The sequence below is a fragment of the Corvus kubaryi genome, unplaced genomic scaffold (assembly GCF_017639235.1).
Source record: "Corvus kubaryi isolate FWS band 111438036 unplaced genomic scaffold, C.kubaryi_AGA036_p1.0 64964, whole genome shotgun sequence".
In the NCBI taxonomy this organism is placed as follows: Eukaryota; Metazoa; Chordata; class Aves; order Passeriformes; family Corvidae; genus Corvus; species Corvus kubaryi.
The window spans coordinates 1-15,619 of NW_024581647.1; the positions used below are offsets into that span (position 1 = coordinate 1).

A 15,619-nucleotide genomic window follows, 5' to 3' on the forward strand; every position below is an offset into this window, starting at 1 on the left:
AATGCAAATTCTGCTGAGCAACCCCCTTTTTTTTTTTTTTTTTTTTTAACAGAGGAGTATTCCAGTCTCTTATTGAAAAGCACTTTCCAGCTCCTGACAGGAAGAAGCTGTTTAGCTTGTTGGGAATTGACCTGACTGCTCAAAGTAATAACAATTCACCCCGAGACAGCCCTTGCAAGGAGAACAAAATAAAGAAACGAAAAGGTAATGCTTAAGTTGCTACACTAATGCCACAATGAAAAAGTCAACTTCAGAGCTGCCTAAGAGTGAACTTTGAGGGGACAAAAAAAAGGAGTATCTGTAGTCATCCATGAGGGAGCATGTATTTATGTATTGCAGGTTTCTTAAGGCTGCTGTTAGAGATTGCCATTAATAGATGCTATATTGCTGCTGAAGCAATATAACCTGTGAATTTTAGTTAATTCTGCTCAAAATTGGGTTGATCTGCTATGGAACCATATCCCAAAATGCCTTCCATGTGTCAGACCAATTCCTGATGTAGTCACTCAAATAGCTTTCTTTGTCTTGAGGCTCAGTGAAGAGAAGCCTAATAGCACCCCCTTCCCAAACTGATGATCTTGAAAGTAGGGGATCATAAAAAACTTGGGAGAGGGGTCTTGCTTAAAACTTAGATTCTTTTAAATAGTTCTGTTTTCAACAGTTGAATATTTTTCTAGTTTGTATGGTAAAACAGACCTCAAAGTGTGCAGACTACAAGGTTTAAACTAACTTGTTTTTCTTCTGGGATGGTGGAATTAGGTGAAGAAATAAGCAGAGAAGCCAAAAAAGCTCGCAAAACAGGTGGCCTTGCAGGAAGCAGCTCTGATGAGAGTGAAAGTGAGTCTGATGCTTCAGACAATGAAGAAAGTGACAATGAGAGCTCCAAATTTTTGAGTTCTGGAGACGATGATGACTTCAACCCATTCAGAGATGAATCCAGTGAAGATGATGAAGATGGTAAGACAGTCTAAGTGTTTCATCAAGCAAGTAGCCATATTTGCAGAGAGTAAGCAGAAAGTCTTCCCAAACATTTCAGTGAGCCACAAATAAGTGTTTACTAAGCATGTAGTTTAGTTCCAGGGAGACTGCAATTAGTAGTAGAATGTGAAACTTCAATTAGATTTTTGTACACTGGAATTCAGACTTTTGTAAGTCACTTTATGCAATGAGAATTGTTTCAAAGGGAAAGATGGCTGCTTAGTAAATTAAACTTTTTAACTTCAGATCCCTGGTTGATTAGAAAAGAGCATAAAAAAAATAAAGAAAAGAAAAAGAAGAAAAGCATAGACCCAGATTCTATTCAAAGTGCCTTACTAGCCTCTGGTCTGGGATCCAAACGGCCCAGCTGCTTCACTTCCACCGTTGGAACCACCACTTCTAGTACCAACACGTCTGGTAAGAACAGCTTTCTTTGATGTTGATTCATTTCCTAGCAGTTAGGCAATAAAATTCTAAATCTCAAAGAGTCTTTCTTAAGTTTCAGCAAACAGTAACACAAACAGCAGCTTTGTAACGAGTCAGGATGCTGTTGAAAGGGCCCAACAAATGAAAAAAGAACTGCTGGATAAACTGGAAAAGCTGGCTGAAGATCTTCCACCTAATACACTGGATGAGCTTATAGATGAACTGGGTGGTCCTGAAAATGTTGCAGAGGTAGGCTGGTGTTCACACGTAGAAAAGAAAGTATGTTTTTAAAAAGGTTGTTTATCAATTTTAGACATTAATCTCAGGGATGGGAGTAGAAGTTACTCTGCTGGGTGCCTGTGAATGAATGAGAAACTTGAAAATTGTATTAAAATACAGGGAGGAGCTCTGAGTGGGTGAACTTGTTATTTCTGAGGTTGGATAGTTTCTAGCTGGGTAAATCATACCAGTTACTCTTTTGCTTTGCTCTGGTCTGTTTCTCTGACTGGCTGTACTCAATCTGCAGCTGGTGTGTATTAAACGGGCAGGAGCTTTAGTTCATCCTCCAAGGCAGTGGAGACTAAGAACCTTTATGTGTTAATGAAAAGCCTGATTAATTAATCTCTCAATAACTTCAGAAACATGTCTTTAAGCTACCTGTTTCTATCAAGAAGCAGCATCACTGTGATTTAAAACTGTTAAAATCAGTGGCCGCCTAAGCTGGCTCTTTGGTTTATTTTTTTAGTGCTGCTGGTAAATCCCTTAGAAACAATAGCGTAATAAATACAACATCATGTCTACATAGATCTGCACTGTCATGTTCCACATAACAGATACTGGCATCAACCAAAAAGTAATCCACGTTCTCTAATGTAGTTTTGCACTTGGAGTAAATTACTGACTATTTTAATGTGGGTATGTGGATAAATAATATTGCTTGGAGCTTTTGGTGCTGGGGTAGTTTTGGTATTGCCACACTGAGCTTGTGTTCCCTTTCAAAGATGACAGGCCGCAAAGGGAGGGTGGTGAGCAATGATGATGGCAGCATCTCCTACGAGTCAAGGTCTGAACTCGATGTGCCTGTTGAAATCCTGAACATCACAGAAAAGCAGAGGTTCATGGATGGAGATAAGGTAATCCTTGAAGAGATAGACTGTAGAAAAATGTGCCAGATGCCATAGTAACACTAAGCTATTCAACAGTGACTTGCAGGTACTGTTAGTACTAGTTAAGAAGCACTTTCAGTTCACTGCTAAGCGTTTTGTTTTTCAAATCCAGTGTGTTTAAAGGTCAGGCTGTAGTTTGGGTGACCTTGGGAGGCCTGTGCTTGGTGTGCACCCATGTGCCAAATTCAAAGCTGGCACCTTTAAGCTGTTTTTGTAAAACAATGTGTTTAAAAGGCAGATTTGTGATTCATATCTTTGATTCATTGATCTGGGTCACTGTGCAGATCTCCTTCCAAGAGGAAATAATTAAATTGGGAAATGGGGAATACCACTGTATGAATACTTTCAGTGAGGGGTGAGAGGAAAAGGTGGGGTGTGTTAACCTTAACAATGATCGAGAAGTAACACTGGGGGGAGTGATGGCTTCTGTGCTTAACATTGCACTCTGAAAGAAAATCCTGGCCTTAATAAGGGTAGAATTGCAGCTGACAAAAGAAGGGGGTGGGAGGAGGGGAAGCCCTTCCCGGTGCTTCACTTGGGCCGTGCTGCCACAAGAGGGCAAATGGAGCAAATGTCACCGTGTGCAGAACTTGTGTGGTCCGTTGTGACACTTGAGGGTAAAGAGTTGGTTCCTGTAAGTGACTTGTGCACAGTCCAAACATTTACATTCTTTCAAGGCAAATGCATTCAGGCACTGGAATGGCTGGATCCTCTTCCTTGTACAGCATTAGCAGCAATGTTTTGTTTTTTCTGTGGCTTGCTACTGGAGCAAGTCTGTGTCCCTCCCCTTTTGCTTCTGAAGTACAGGTCAGTGTCAGGGAGAGCTGCCCTCTGGGATGGCGAGTCTTTGTTTGCACAGGGAGTTGTTGAAAAGTGAAACAAAATCCCCTTCTTTCACTCAGAAAAATTCATTAGCATTTCTAACTCTGATACAGAAAGCCACACCTTTTCTGCTCTCCCTCTGCCTTGTGAGTAACAGTGAAGCCATTCCAGACCCATGTTTGGTAATAGTTGTAAAATGAGACCTTTTTTTGGAAACTGAAGCTTGGTCTTGGATTTATTGCTAACTAACAGCTCTTTTCTCAATAAAAGAACATCGCCATCATCTCGGAGGCTGCCAGCTCTGGTATCTCGCTGCAAGCAGACCGCAGGGCCAAGAACCAGAGGCGGAGGGTTCACATGACCCTGGAGCTGCCCTGGAGCGCGGACAGAGCCATCCAGCAGTTTGGTAAATCACTCACTGTGTGTCCTTCCCCAGCAGACTCGGGAATAACAACTGAACTTAGTGCTAGCTCCTGGAAAATCAGATTGAGTAGGCAACCTCCTAAGGACCCCTCCAGTCTCCTGTACCCATGAACAGAATCAGCTTTATCTATGGTCATAGCTACTTGTCTTGAAAGCTTTGAAAGAAACCTCGCAAACAAGCCTATGCTGCAGCTTTGGAGTTTTATTCACATATGAAGTGTCTTTATAAAAGTCGCCACAACTTTCAGAGTTGTGTGTGCTGCCTTCTGTTTGCTGTATTACAGCAGAAACTAATTTTTAGCAGGATTAAGTTCTAGCTTTTTTCTTTACTCTTCACAGTTCATATTTTATTAGAAATACTCAGTGAAGTAGAATTTATCTAACATATGTGCTGCTACTTAATTATCCAGGAAGAACTCATAGATCCAACCAAGTGACTGCTCCAGAGTATGTGTTCCTCATTTCTGAACTGGCAGGAGAGCAAAGATTTGCATCTATAGTTGCAAAAAGACTGGAGAGCTTGGTAAGATGTTTCAAGAGGTCTGATCCTTCTTGAGAAAATGCAAGTTAGATTTATTTGTCTTAAAAGTTGCATTTAATGATACTGGTGTGTCTTAACAGGGAGCCCTCACCCATGGGGACAGACGGGCTACAGAAACTCGAGACCTCAGCAGATTCAATTTTGACAACAAGGTGACAATTCTGTTTCTGTTGGAGAACTCGTGCTGTAGTGCTTATTGCACAAATGACCTGTTGAGGAAGGTTCTTTTCCATCTCTTACCTTTAACTGTCTCACTTTCTGATGGAAGGCCTCTTTCTGTAACCCATAATTCTGTTTGTGAAGCCATGTGAAACACACGTGTGTAAATCACTCTTCTGGTTTTGCAAACAACCAAAGTCTTAAGTAAATGGTGTGTGTACTTTAAGCCACAATGAAAGATTAATTTGGCAGTGGTAATTAAAAATTAAGACTGAGCTGTTTTCAGTTATAAAATACACTACATGAAGGTAATAATTCACTCTTGCACAGAAAAGCTTTTTATTGTGAATTAAAAATACCTGTTAAGCCATGTGTGCCTGGGGCTGAGGAGCCAACACTGGAGGGCATTGATAGAGCAGCTTTTTTTCTTACACAGTATGGCAGAAATGCTTTGGAGATTGTTATGAAATCCATTGTGAACTTGGACTCCCCAATGGTCTCGCCTCCTCCTGATTTTCCTGGAGACTTCTTCAAAGGTAAGATGATGCACTGGCTGCAATAGCTACCTTTTGATCCTTCTCCAGTATGTAGAAAATCTAAATGATTGTAGAGCTGTAAAACACTGTTACAATTTAAAATGCTCAGCTGAGACAGATGGGAGTAACACCCAGTGAGACTCTGTGCACTTTGCTTGAACGTTGAAGTTCACGCATGAAACCAGATCTGTGAACTCCCAGTATAAGGAATGTTCTGTATCTGCTTGGCCAGTGTATTCTAAACAGTTCTTTACCTTCATTTCCCCATTACCTGTTGGAATATCTTGTTCTTATGCATGGTGCCATTGGTGCTTTCCCCTGCCTGTGCTTCCTGGAGGGAGGGAAGGCAAAGCTGTGTCTTGCTTATTGATGGATTAGGTAGAAACTGCAAGTAATGGGAAGTGAGGGGTGTCAGAGGCTTTGGAATCGGATCCTATGGCTAAACAAGCTGTTACTTCATGGGGTTATTTTTAGATGGCAAAGCAGCTATGATTTAACTTCTTTCTCTTTCCTAGATGTTCGTCAGGGATTGATTGGCGTAGGCTTGATAAATGTAGAAGACAGATCTGGAATACTGACGCTCGATAAAGGTATTTGGGTGTTCAGTGTATCTGTAGAATGTCCCTGGGAATATCTTATGTCGTGACAGTGGATTCCCAGCAGCAGAACTCAACTTGTAACTATCTAAAAAGTGACCTTTTTTGTAGAACTTAATGTTTTCTTCATTTCTGGAAGAATGTATTTAAATAGTCTTTGTAAGAGTCTTTGAATGCTGATTGAGGGCTTGTGGTTATCAAACTTAATCTTTGACCTAATACATGTATTTCTTATTCTTTTTTTAAGATTACAACAATATAGGGAAATTTCTGAATCGAATTCTTGGTATGGAAGTCCATCAGCAGAATGCTTTGTTCCAGTACTTCTCTGACACGTTAAATGCAGTTATTCAAAATGCTAAAAAGAATGGAAGATATGACATGGGCATCTTAGGTGAGTAAATAGTTTCACAGATCAGATCACTTGAACTTCAGTGAGAATAGAGCAACACAATAACTCTGCTTTCCTTTCCAGATTTGGGCTCTGGGGATGAGAAGGTGAGGAAGGCAGATGTTAAGAAGTTTTTAACTCCTGGATATTCTACCTCTGGACATGTAGAGCTGTACACAGTAAGTTAATCCTGTACCATCTCTGTAGGAACTAATAAAACTTGCCAGTAAGTTTTTACAACGTGTTCAGTTCCTATGTAACTGGTTTAAAGTCTGCTCCCACTCAAATACCCCTGCATTGCTCTCTTGTAGATCAGTGTGGAGAGAGGAATGTCTTGGGATGAAGCAACAAAGATCTGGGCAGAACAGACAGGTCCAGATGATGGATTTTATTTATCACTTCAGGTGAGATTCTTCTGTCTCTTGGATTATGTTCAGAGAAGGTTTTGGGGGCTAAACTGAAAAACTTACTGTTCAAAGTAATTACTGTTCAGTTTTGCAAAATACTTTGAGTCTTACATTAAAATTAATTTTGAGAGGTTTTTTTTAACGCTAAGTATGAAATTCTCCCTTTTACCTCCTCAGGGTATTTTCTGATAGGAATATCAGCCCAAATCAGCAGCTCTTACTTAAACCTGCATCAGGAAGTCTTATGGTTTCACTGTGAGGCTAATGTGGATTACTGTGTTCTAGAGGTGTATTATTGTCCTTGGTTGTACTATTACACACTCCTATTACTCTGTAAAGAACACAATATGGAATCACTTAAGCAGATATTTTCATCGTGTTTTAATTTAGGAAGTTTTTGGTTTGTCTTTTTTTTTTTCCAGATAAGAAATAACAAGAAAACAGCAATTCTAGTAAAAGAAGTGAATCCTAAAAAGAAGCTTTTTTTAATATACAGACCAAATACTGGGAAACAACTCAAACTAGAAACATGTGCAGACCTGAAAAAGAAATATAAGAAGGTAACCATGAAAATTTTGCTTGTTTAACTTAGAAAAGTTTGAAAAGGATTATAAGGGCTTTCTTTTTTTGGTATTTATGTATAATTTTAGCAAGTCAAAAACTAGGCTTCTTTCTCCAGAGCAGAGCTTTTATTTGGGTCTTTTTAAGCGGGTCTACGTGATTTTGGCATTCCTGTATCCATTTCTGAACTTCTTTCTGCATATCAGTTACCTGTGGCATGGTAATAAAAGATGAGGCTCCTTAGGGTCTAGCAAGTGTTGAATTTGCAAGAACTTGAGGAAACTCAGATCAGGTGGATTATTGAAAAAGCTCTGAGGTTCAGCTGTGTTTAAGCATTTTGCTCATCCTTTGAGATGAATAGTTAAAAATTACTGTAATGTAGGATGCTGTACCTCTCTACACCATCATGATGTCTGTGCTCCCTCCTTTCTCATGGTAATGACCAAATTGTTTTTATTCTATGTAAGTTTTGATGTGTTTCAATTTATTCCCACTTCGGATGACTCTTCCAGGTACCTTCTGAGGATGCTCTGCCACACTGGCTGGAGCAGTACAACTCCTCTGCAGACACCTGCACCCACGCCTACTGGTCAGTGTTTGTGCACGTGGTGCTTTAACTGTTTCACTTGGACTGGTTTATCACTGCTTCTGTTCTTCTGTCACTCCTGTAAAGTCTTGAGTTTCTTGCTTAAGGGAAGTTTTCCCATGACCACTTAAATGACCCAACTTCTGAGTGAAAACGTCGAGCTTTGCACTTGCCCTAAAGTCCTAATACAGGAGATGAATGCTAATATATAAATTACACTCAGCTGAAGTACAGTGACTCAGGAGTAGCTTGTGCTTGAAGTGTCTCAATCTGTGCTGGTATTGTAGTCTGATAGTTCAGATGTTATTGGGGGGGAAGTGTTTGGAGATGAGACGATGTCAGAAGCAGCTGTTCTCTGCTGCCTCTTGTGTGTCTGAACTCAGCTGATGGCTGAATTCCTGAGGAACTGCATAACTGGTAGAAGTTTCAGATTAATATTGGAGCTTCTGAAATAACCCTGATCAGATACCAGTGTCCTGTAACATACTCCAGTTCTCAGGTGACCTAAATGATGGTATCTTAGACTCAAAGCTCTGTCTGTGCATTCTGAACATGTGAGCTTAACTAGGCCAAGCCTTCCCAAAGCTTTACCATTACCTGTGGTCAAAGTATCCTTCCCTTAGTGTGTGTGCAGCCCTTGCTTGACTCTGAATGCACATGAAATAACTTCAGGTCTCATTTTTAAGTAAATTAGATACTTCTCTTTGCAGAATGGTTTTGAAAGCTTTTCTCTGTCTGCAGGAGAGGCAATTGCAAGAAGGCAGGCCTGGGGCTGGTCTGTGAGGTGGGGCTCCGCTGCAGAACCTACTACGTCCTGTGTGGCTCCGTGCTGAGCGTGTGGACGAAGGTGGAAGGAGTCCTGGCCTCCGTGAGTGGCACAAATGTGAAAATGCAAATTGTTCGCCTAAGGACAGAAGATGGGCAGAGGATCGTAGGTAGGTGCATGGGCTGCTGCTCTGCTGCGCCTTGGAGCAGGGGGTGGCTGTAACTGGTGAGTGGCTCTGTGTTGACAGCCACATGGCTGAGTTTGTGTGAAGATGCTTAAAAGAGAACAGGCTTGTCAGAGGTCTGCTGGGGAGGAGCAGAAGTGCAGGTCTTCAACAATACAATACAGTGCAAACACTGTTAAGGCAGGTTAAAGAAGGGGGGTTTCTTTTTCAGCCAGGCTTTGGAACACTTAATCTCTTAGTTCTTTGGATTTATTGCAGCAAAAAGTCATACACAGCCTGCTCCAGCCAAGCTACCTTGACATCATAACGGCTTCACTTTTGTCAATGAATAGTAGGCCTTTGAAATAATTGGTTTTATGGGTTTCGAGCTACTGAAAGTGTGTAAAATGACTTGAAGATGATTGTCTCTTCACTAAACCTCATAGTGAAGCCCTCAAAACAGGGACCTCAGAGGCTGAACTCTCCAAATGTTTTTTTAAATGAGGACTTCCTGTGGATGTGCCAGTACCATGGCAGCTTCTCCTCTAGTAACAGTTTTCTGGGATGTTGGAAGTAGGTTTTTGCGTGTTTAAACTTTCATGGTGATGTAATTCTGTGAGACCAGAAAAGCAAAAATAGCTGACTTGTGACAGCAGGTAACATGAGAATAAAGTTTGTTGTCAGGCAAAATGGGAACTTCTTTCTCCCACTTCACTGCCTAAAGGATGGTGAAGGACTGAGGAGCAGGACTTGGGGCTGTGCTGATTAGACCTGACATTGGAAACAGTCATTGTTGAATGTTGCATAAATTAAATGGTGGAATCACCAGCCTGAGGTCTTAATGAACAAACTGTTGCAATGTTTATGAAACCATTGATGTGTTGCTGTTCTCAGGTTTGATCATTCCTGCAAATTGTGTGTCGCCCCTCGTGAACCTCCTGTCGACGTCCGACCAGTCGCAGCAGCTCGCAGTGCAGCAGCAGCAGATCTGGCAGCAGCACCACCCCCAGAGCATCACCAACCTCAACAACGCATAAGAGGACAAGCTACAGGTGTTGACTTTGGTGTTTGAGGAAAAGGCTGTAAAAGCATATCACTTGCATAAAAATCAGGGACAGATTCCAAAGAAATATAACTTTTTCAGTTCAGTTGTGTGCTCTCAAATACTTTGGGAATAAAGAGATCTAAAAAGGTTGGTAGAACTGAAAGCCAGCAGTTGTTTATGGTGGTGCATCTGTCTTTCCTTATGCTCTCTGTAGTGCTTCCTGTTTGCTTTTACTTTTGGCCTTTTAAGCTACAAACCACAATTTGTTTGAAAATGCTTGAAAATCCCCAAGCAGGCTTTATTTTTATCTTGTCATACAGTGCTCAGGGTTTAACGCAGTGCATCGATGCCATTGCTGTGGGAGATCTCGAATGCATGTATTGAGTATATATATAGAAAAAATATATTGGGTTTTTCTCTTCAATTTGAGTTTATAAAAGCATGAAACCTAGAGGTTGCACATCATGCATTCAGGTTCCTTCCCAGTTTCTGTTTGACAGTGCATGTCTTTGGAAACGGGCATGGACAGGATAAACACACGAGACAGGAATTCAGAGAGAAACACAATCTTAGTTGTACAGCATCGGTTATTGCATTTTTATAGTGTTTATACCCAGGTGTTGCATTTTTTCTGATTCTCTCCTGGGAGTTATATATTTGAGTCTACAACATGTTCTTTTTGTGATAAACATCTTAAATTAAAATTAGTTCATTTTTAATGTATTAATGGTATTCCTAATGTGTACTGCAAAGATGGCTGGATGCCTGTTTTCCTTAAATTGAAGCATTTCCTTAATCTGAGGTGGTTATGGAAACTTAAGTGCAAATTCACTTCCATCTCGCATACAATCTTATATTTTTTATTTCATTAACGTAATTTAATTTGTCACTTGTAAGATGAAACCTTACTTGAGCTGTAAATTAGAGAATGGGAAACACTTGAGGGTTCCGCTGTATGTGCTGTTTCTGTTACCCAGTAACTTGAATACTGTTTAATATGTTGTAAGACATTGTAGAGTTTATCTGGAGCTGTTAAAAAGAAATTGTAATGTACAAATGTGAATAGTCACTTATCTATAATATGGGTAAGTTTTGTTTTGCCTATAATAGTAGATGTTTATAAGAAAGTGAAGGACAATGTTTGTCATTTCTTGCTTGCACAGGTTGCACTATTGAAAAATTGAGATTGTATAAACCTGTCCAAAAAACTACAAGATAATGATCTTGTAGATGTCAAATAAAAGTTATTGTACTAACAAGAAGTGGAGTCTTGTTTAGGCAATCACCATATTCCAAAAATACTAACAAGTTTGTACAATTGGAATTCGACAGGACTTGGCATCTTCCAGGCTGCTCTAACCAGGCTTCTATCTTGCAGCCCAAATCTCTCGGCTGAACTCACTAATGAGGCAAGAACTAAACTCTGTTTAAACCTCCATGTCTGTTTAAGGAAGGCTCAGCTGCCAGAGCAGGATTGCTGCAGGTGTGGCACCTCTGAAGCACTCAGTGAGCCACTCAAGGGTCAGAAAGAGCAGGACTGAAGTTCCACAGCTTGAGGCTGAAGTGGGTTCCTTAGGGAATTACTGCTCCCTAGGCTCAGTTAACGCTCCCTGTGCCACAGCTCTGTGCTCACCAAGCCCCTGCTTGCCAGGGAAGGAAGTTTGCACGCTTCCCTCAGCTCCCAGCCTGAGCTGGGGGGGAGGGATGACCCCCTGCTCATGCTTGGGACTAACTGGAAATGCAGGTCTGGAACAAATCCCCAAGTCCTGCTGCACCTGTGTAAATACCAGGAATGCAGGTGGTCGGTGTTGGGGGATCTTCAGTCCGCTGGGAGCAAGGGAAGGGAGCCTGAGTGCTGTCATAGCGCTGGGAGCTGGTGATGCCCTGGCAAACTCTAGAGAGCAGGGTGTGGGGGAGGCTGTTCCTGTGTTCTGTACCCACCAGTGGATGTATTTGGCATCCATTCCAGGAGCAGGGCTGGGATTTTGAGGAGTGTGTTGACAGATGACTACTGCAGCAGGCTGTGTGTGGACTGCCCTGTCTCTGCTGCTTAATTGCTATTTGCTGTAGAAACTTCTGCCATCTGAGATGGTGACATAACATTTTAGGTCTTGATCCTCAGTAAAATAGTTCTGGAAGTGGTAGATTCACAATTAGTGATTTTTTTAAATTTTTTTTTTTAAATAATGATTTAAATACACTCAGTTCCTAAGTGCTCTTCTCAGCCTGGTTGTGCTCACTTTCATTGTTGGGATGAGCAAGTCTGATATTCCCTGTACTGATGAGCAAACCACACTATATTGCTTCAATCTTTTAAACTTCCCATGGACTTGTGTCCCCTGGAGGGGGAAAAAAGCTGACAGTACTTCCAAGATCCATAGGAACTGTTCCTATTCCAGAAATCCATTCCTCTACTTGCTCTTCTTTGCCTGTTCCCTGCTCCTTGCACCATCACTGCCTTGGCTTTGCCATCCAGTTACTAACACAGCTGCAGCCATGGCTCTGGACTGTTGCAACATCTTGAAGGTTAACATCCAAAAAAGAGAACAGCCTTCAAGCTACAGCAACATTTTCTCTCTTGAAAATTCCTAGTCGGTGCTTGGGGTGCGGGTTTTAGTATTTGTTTGCTGCATGAGCTGCTGATAAAACCTGGGGAGAAAAGGAATATAAATAGCCCTGGATGGGTAAGGAACAGTGAGTGGTGTCCCTTTGCAGCACTGGCTGTGAGACAAACATCCTCCTGGGGAGGGAAAAGAGACCAATTGTCAAGTCATAAATTACCAGGCCAGGCAAGGGTGGTCTCTGTGTTTTCCTGCTTGGAGGGTATTGATCTGCTTTGTACAAACTGAAATACAAAATGCTTTGTACATGTGAAATGGGTATAAAACCTATAAAGGGCAGAGGGCTCATGTAAAATGGCAGCACTTCTGTACTGTGGGGGTTTTGGAATTGTGCTGCAGGAGGGAAAGGTACATATTTGAGTTGATTTGGGAATTGAAAACCCAGATTTTGGGTTTTCTTTTCTAATTGTCCCTTGACAGCAACTAAACTATGACTTGTTAACTAGCTTCATAATTAAGATATGTCTGGCATGATAAATGCAATTGTAACCCCTTAACAACCTCCTTGCACAGCAAGTATTCCACTTTTTCCAGTGGCTGTGTGGTTCATTGGGAATACGCACCTCTTGTAAGGACTTCAAGTTCCCCAAAGATGCAAGTTCTCTGTTCCATGTGTAGTATTTTCTTTGTAAATGAAGAAATCTCTGCAACCTGTAAATGCTTGTTCAAGTGAATTATCAAGGGGTTTTGTATTTTTCTTTTGTGTTTGGAATAACTTCACTCGGCTCCCAGCGCAGTCTGTACATATATAGAGCCTGTTTGTATATAGAGGTGTTAAAGGCTACTGAATTATTGAATGTAAATAACTCTTGTTTTTCTCTGTGGTTTTTTCCTTCATGACCTTCCCAAGATGTATTCCTATTTTCTCAAACTGCCACATGGGCAGCTTATGTGTACTTTGAAATATATATAGAGCATATATAAACCTTCCAGGGTGTGTGTGTACATTGTAGATGTTTTGTGTTGTCATCATTTTTTCCAAAACTCTATTGTCTGTCTCCCATGATCCTTTTGATGCTCTGTGGGTTTATTCTATATTTTTGGTGTAAAACGCATTCCCTTGAGAGAAATGGACCCAATGTCTGTCACTTCTTAGTGCCTGTATCACAGAAACAAATATTTGAGTTTTCAGTCTTTTCAGTGTTTCAGATCTTGAGCTTTAATCCTAAAAACATTTGTTTTCTTCCACTTAGTGGTATCTTCAACCCTGCATTCGCTGAGCTCCAACAATCAGAGTTCTAGAGTTAAGTTCTACCCCCTGTGCTAACATACCAAAGTATATTACTACTTTCACGTTAAATGTGAACTGTCTTAAAAGCTCTCTAGAAAGGCAGTGATTGAGAGTAGAAAAGATGTCTATTGTAGCATATTTCCTGGGAAAACGTTGAGCTTCCTGTCATGCCTAAATGTGCAAAATGAAGGTAATGGAACTTTCTTACCTTGGGAAAAAATAGTGCAGATTTTTAATTGCCAGGTAAAAATAATATATTTATATCAAAGTTGGAGATTAATAAGAAATCCCATTAATTGTTTGTCTCTTACTTAGCCCTTGAGCTTCCAGCAGCTGTCCTGTGGGTTTGGCCCTTCCCCAGCTGCAGGGAAGGACCGTGTCCGTGCAGTTGTTCCCTGAATTTAAGTGGTTTGCCAAGTCTGTTGACTGGAGTCAGGGCGAGAAGTGTGCAGCTGCAAATAGCAACAAAATACTTCTGGTACTTTCTGTGGTCACTACGAGCTTTAAAAGGGGAATGCTGAGAGCTGGGGGGGAGGGGGTCAGTGCTGGCAGCTGCAGCCTTTGGTTCCGTGTCGGGGGCTGGAGAGGGACGGAGCTGGCAGCAGGAACAAAGTAACGCAACCACAACCGCGCCCGAGCGGATCGAGACCTGGGAAACCGCGGGGCTGACGCTTCCCTGGGAGCAGCGTCGGCCCCAGGTGCTGCTTAGGTTGTAGAATGAGTTTGAAAAGCAGCAACTCTCTTCTTAAGGAGAAACACAGGGAACAAAAGGCTGTAAGATGCTGTTTCTCAGCCCCACTTACAACAGCTGCAGGAACGTTGCCCCTAAAAGCTTGTGCTGAGGAGAGTGAGATGTAAAAATCTGGTAAAAACTTCCTTGATGTGATATGCTTCACTATTTCTTTATTGGCCCAAAATAATTTTTGAGTGAAAGAAGTTTGAGGCACCACTAAGATTTAAGAATAGAAATTGGACAGGGTTAAGCTGAGGCCAAAACTCATGTAAGAAATTTTTTGCCTGCCGTGTCCTGAACCAATATCCAGGATTCTGTGAACCTGGCACCCTGTGTGGGACAAATGCTGAGATGTCTGTGTGGGAAGCTCAAAGTAAAGCATTTGGTGCACTTAAAACAGGCAGTTAAACCAAAATACAGAAATATATTCAGATTTAAGTGATGTCCTGCAATGTTAATACCTGAACCAATGTGTGCTACGTTTCATTTTGTAAGAGCTGAGTTTGGCTGGTGTCTCTGAACTTAGCTGTGCTTAGGGCATCACTTCAGAGAGAGGGGCCTCTGCAGAGGAGTAGTTTTCCTGCACTTGATTTGCACTGGGAAGGATAAAGAGACATTTCTGCTGCCATTTCTGATGCCATACATATTTATGTCTCTACTTCCTGGCTTGGAGAAGATAACCAGGAAAATGCCAGCTTCCTTGCAGGCACAGAATCGCATTTTTATTTGCCAAGTAATTTGATTTATTTTTCAGTCATTGACATACTGAGTTTTATTGGAGGTGGGTGTTCGCTGCCTCGGCACCTTCCCTGTACCCCAGCCCTGCAGTAACTCACTGGGAATCTGCCTCTGCACAAAGGATACACTGATTTTTTAAAGTAGGACTTTGCTATTAGTACTTGTTAAGTCTCCACCTTTAACAGTCCAAGGTGACAGAATCTCAAAGCCACGCAGGATTTCAGCTGTGTGAGGTGTTTTTATTGCCTGCCCTAACTGGGACCCTTTGCCAAGCTGAAAGCCTCCATCCTGCAGCGTGGGGCTGTGCTGTGTCCTGCGTTCCCCGCACCAGCAGCCGACACCGGCGTGTGCCAAATGTCCCCAGAGCAGCAGGACTCGGAGTCCCCAGCAGTAAAACATCTGCAGTGTTTAGAAAGATTTATACCCCCAAGAATGACAAACTGAAACATGATGGACTCTGCACTCGCTTCTTTCTTTCTTGGTAAAAAATTGATAAATAAATTAAGCTGATTGCTACTTTGGGATATTTTTTCCCCCCCTTTTTAATTTTCTGTTCTGGAACTTGCCCACAGAGATGCTGGAACGCCTTTCACCAACACATCTCCATCCATTAGACACACTCATTGTCACGCCATTTTAGGATCCCTCTGACTAGCAGAAGTCATGTTCTAGTGATCCAAACAGCTTTTCTTTCAATTCACTTGAATCCTGGCACTTAACCTGGTTAATG

The 15,619-nt window shown here is 41.6% G+C and overlaps 1 protein-coding gene across 1 annotated transcript; it reads left to right on the forward strand.

Moving 5' to 3' along the window:
- Positions 1 to 42: 42 nt before the first annotated feature.
- On the forward strand, positions 43 to 13,117 carry LOC121672790 (protein strawberry notch homolog 1; the record flags this gene model as incomplete). The annotated part of the gene is made up of 17 exons (XM_042045652.1): positions 43 to 204; positions 760 to 957; positions 1,225 to 1,395; positions 1,478 to 1,653; positions 2,406 to 2,537; positions 3,663 to 3,798; positions 4,226 to 4,338; positions 4,437 to 4,508; positions 4,952 to 5,051; positions 5,567 to 5,641; positions 5,895 to 6,041; positions 6,123 to 6,217; positions 6,350 to 6,442; positions 6,868 to 7,005; positions 7,519 to 7,595; positions 8,334 to 8,527; positions 9,416 to 13,117. Coding segments are annotated over 17 exons (2,222 nt in total), but the record flags the coding sequence as incomplete, so codon positions are not given.
- Positions 13,118 to 15,619: the final 2,502 nt, after the last annotated feature.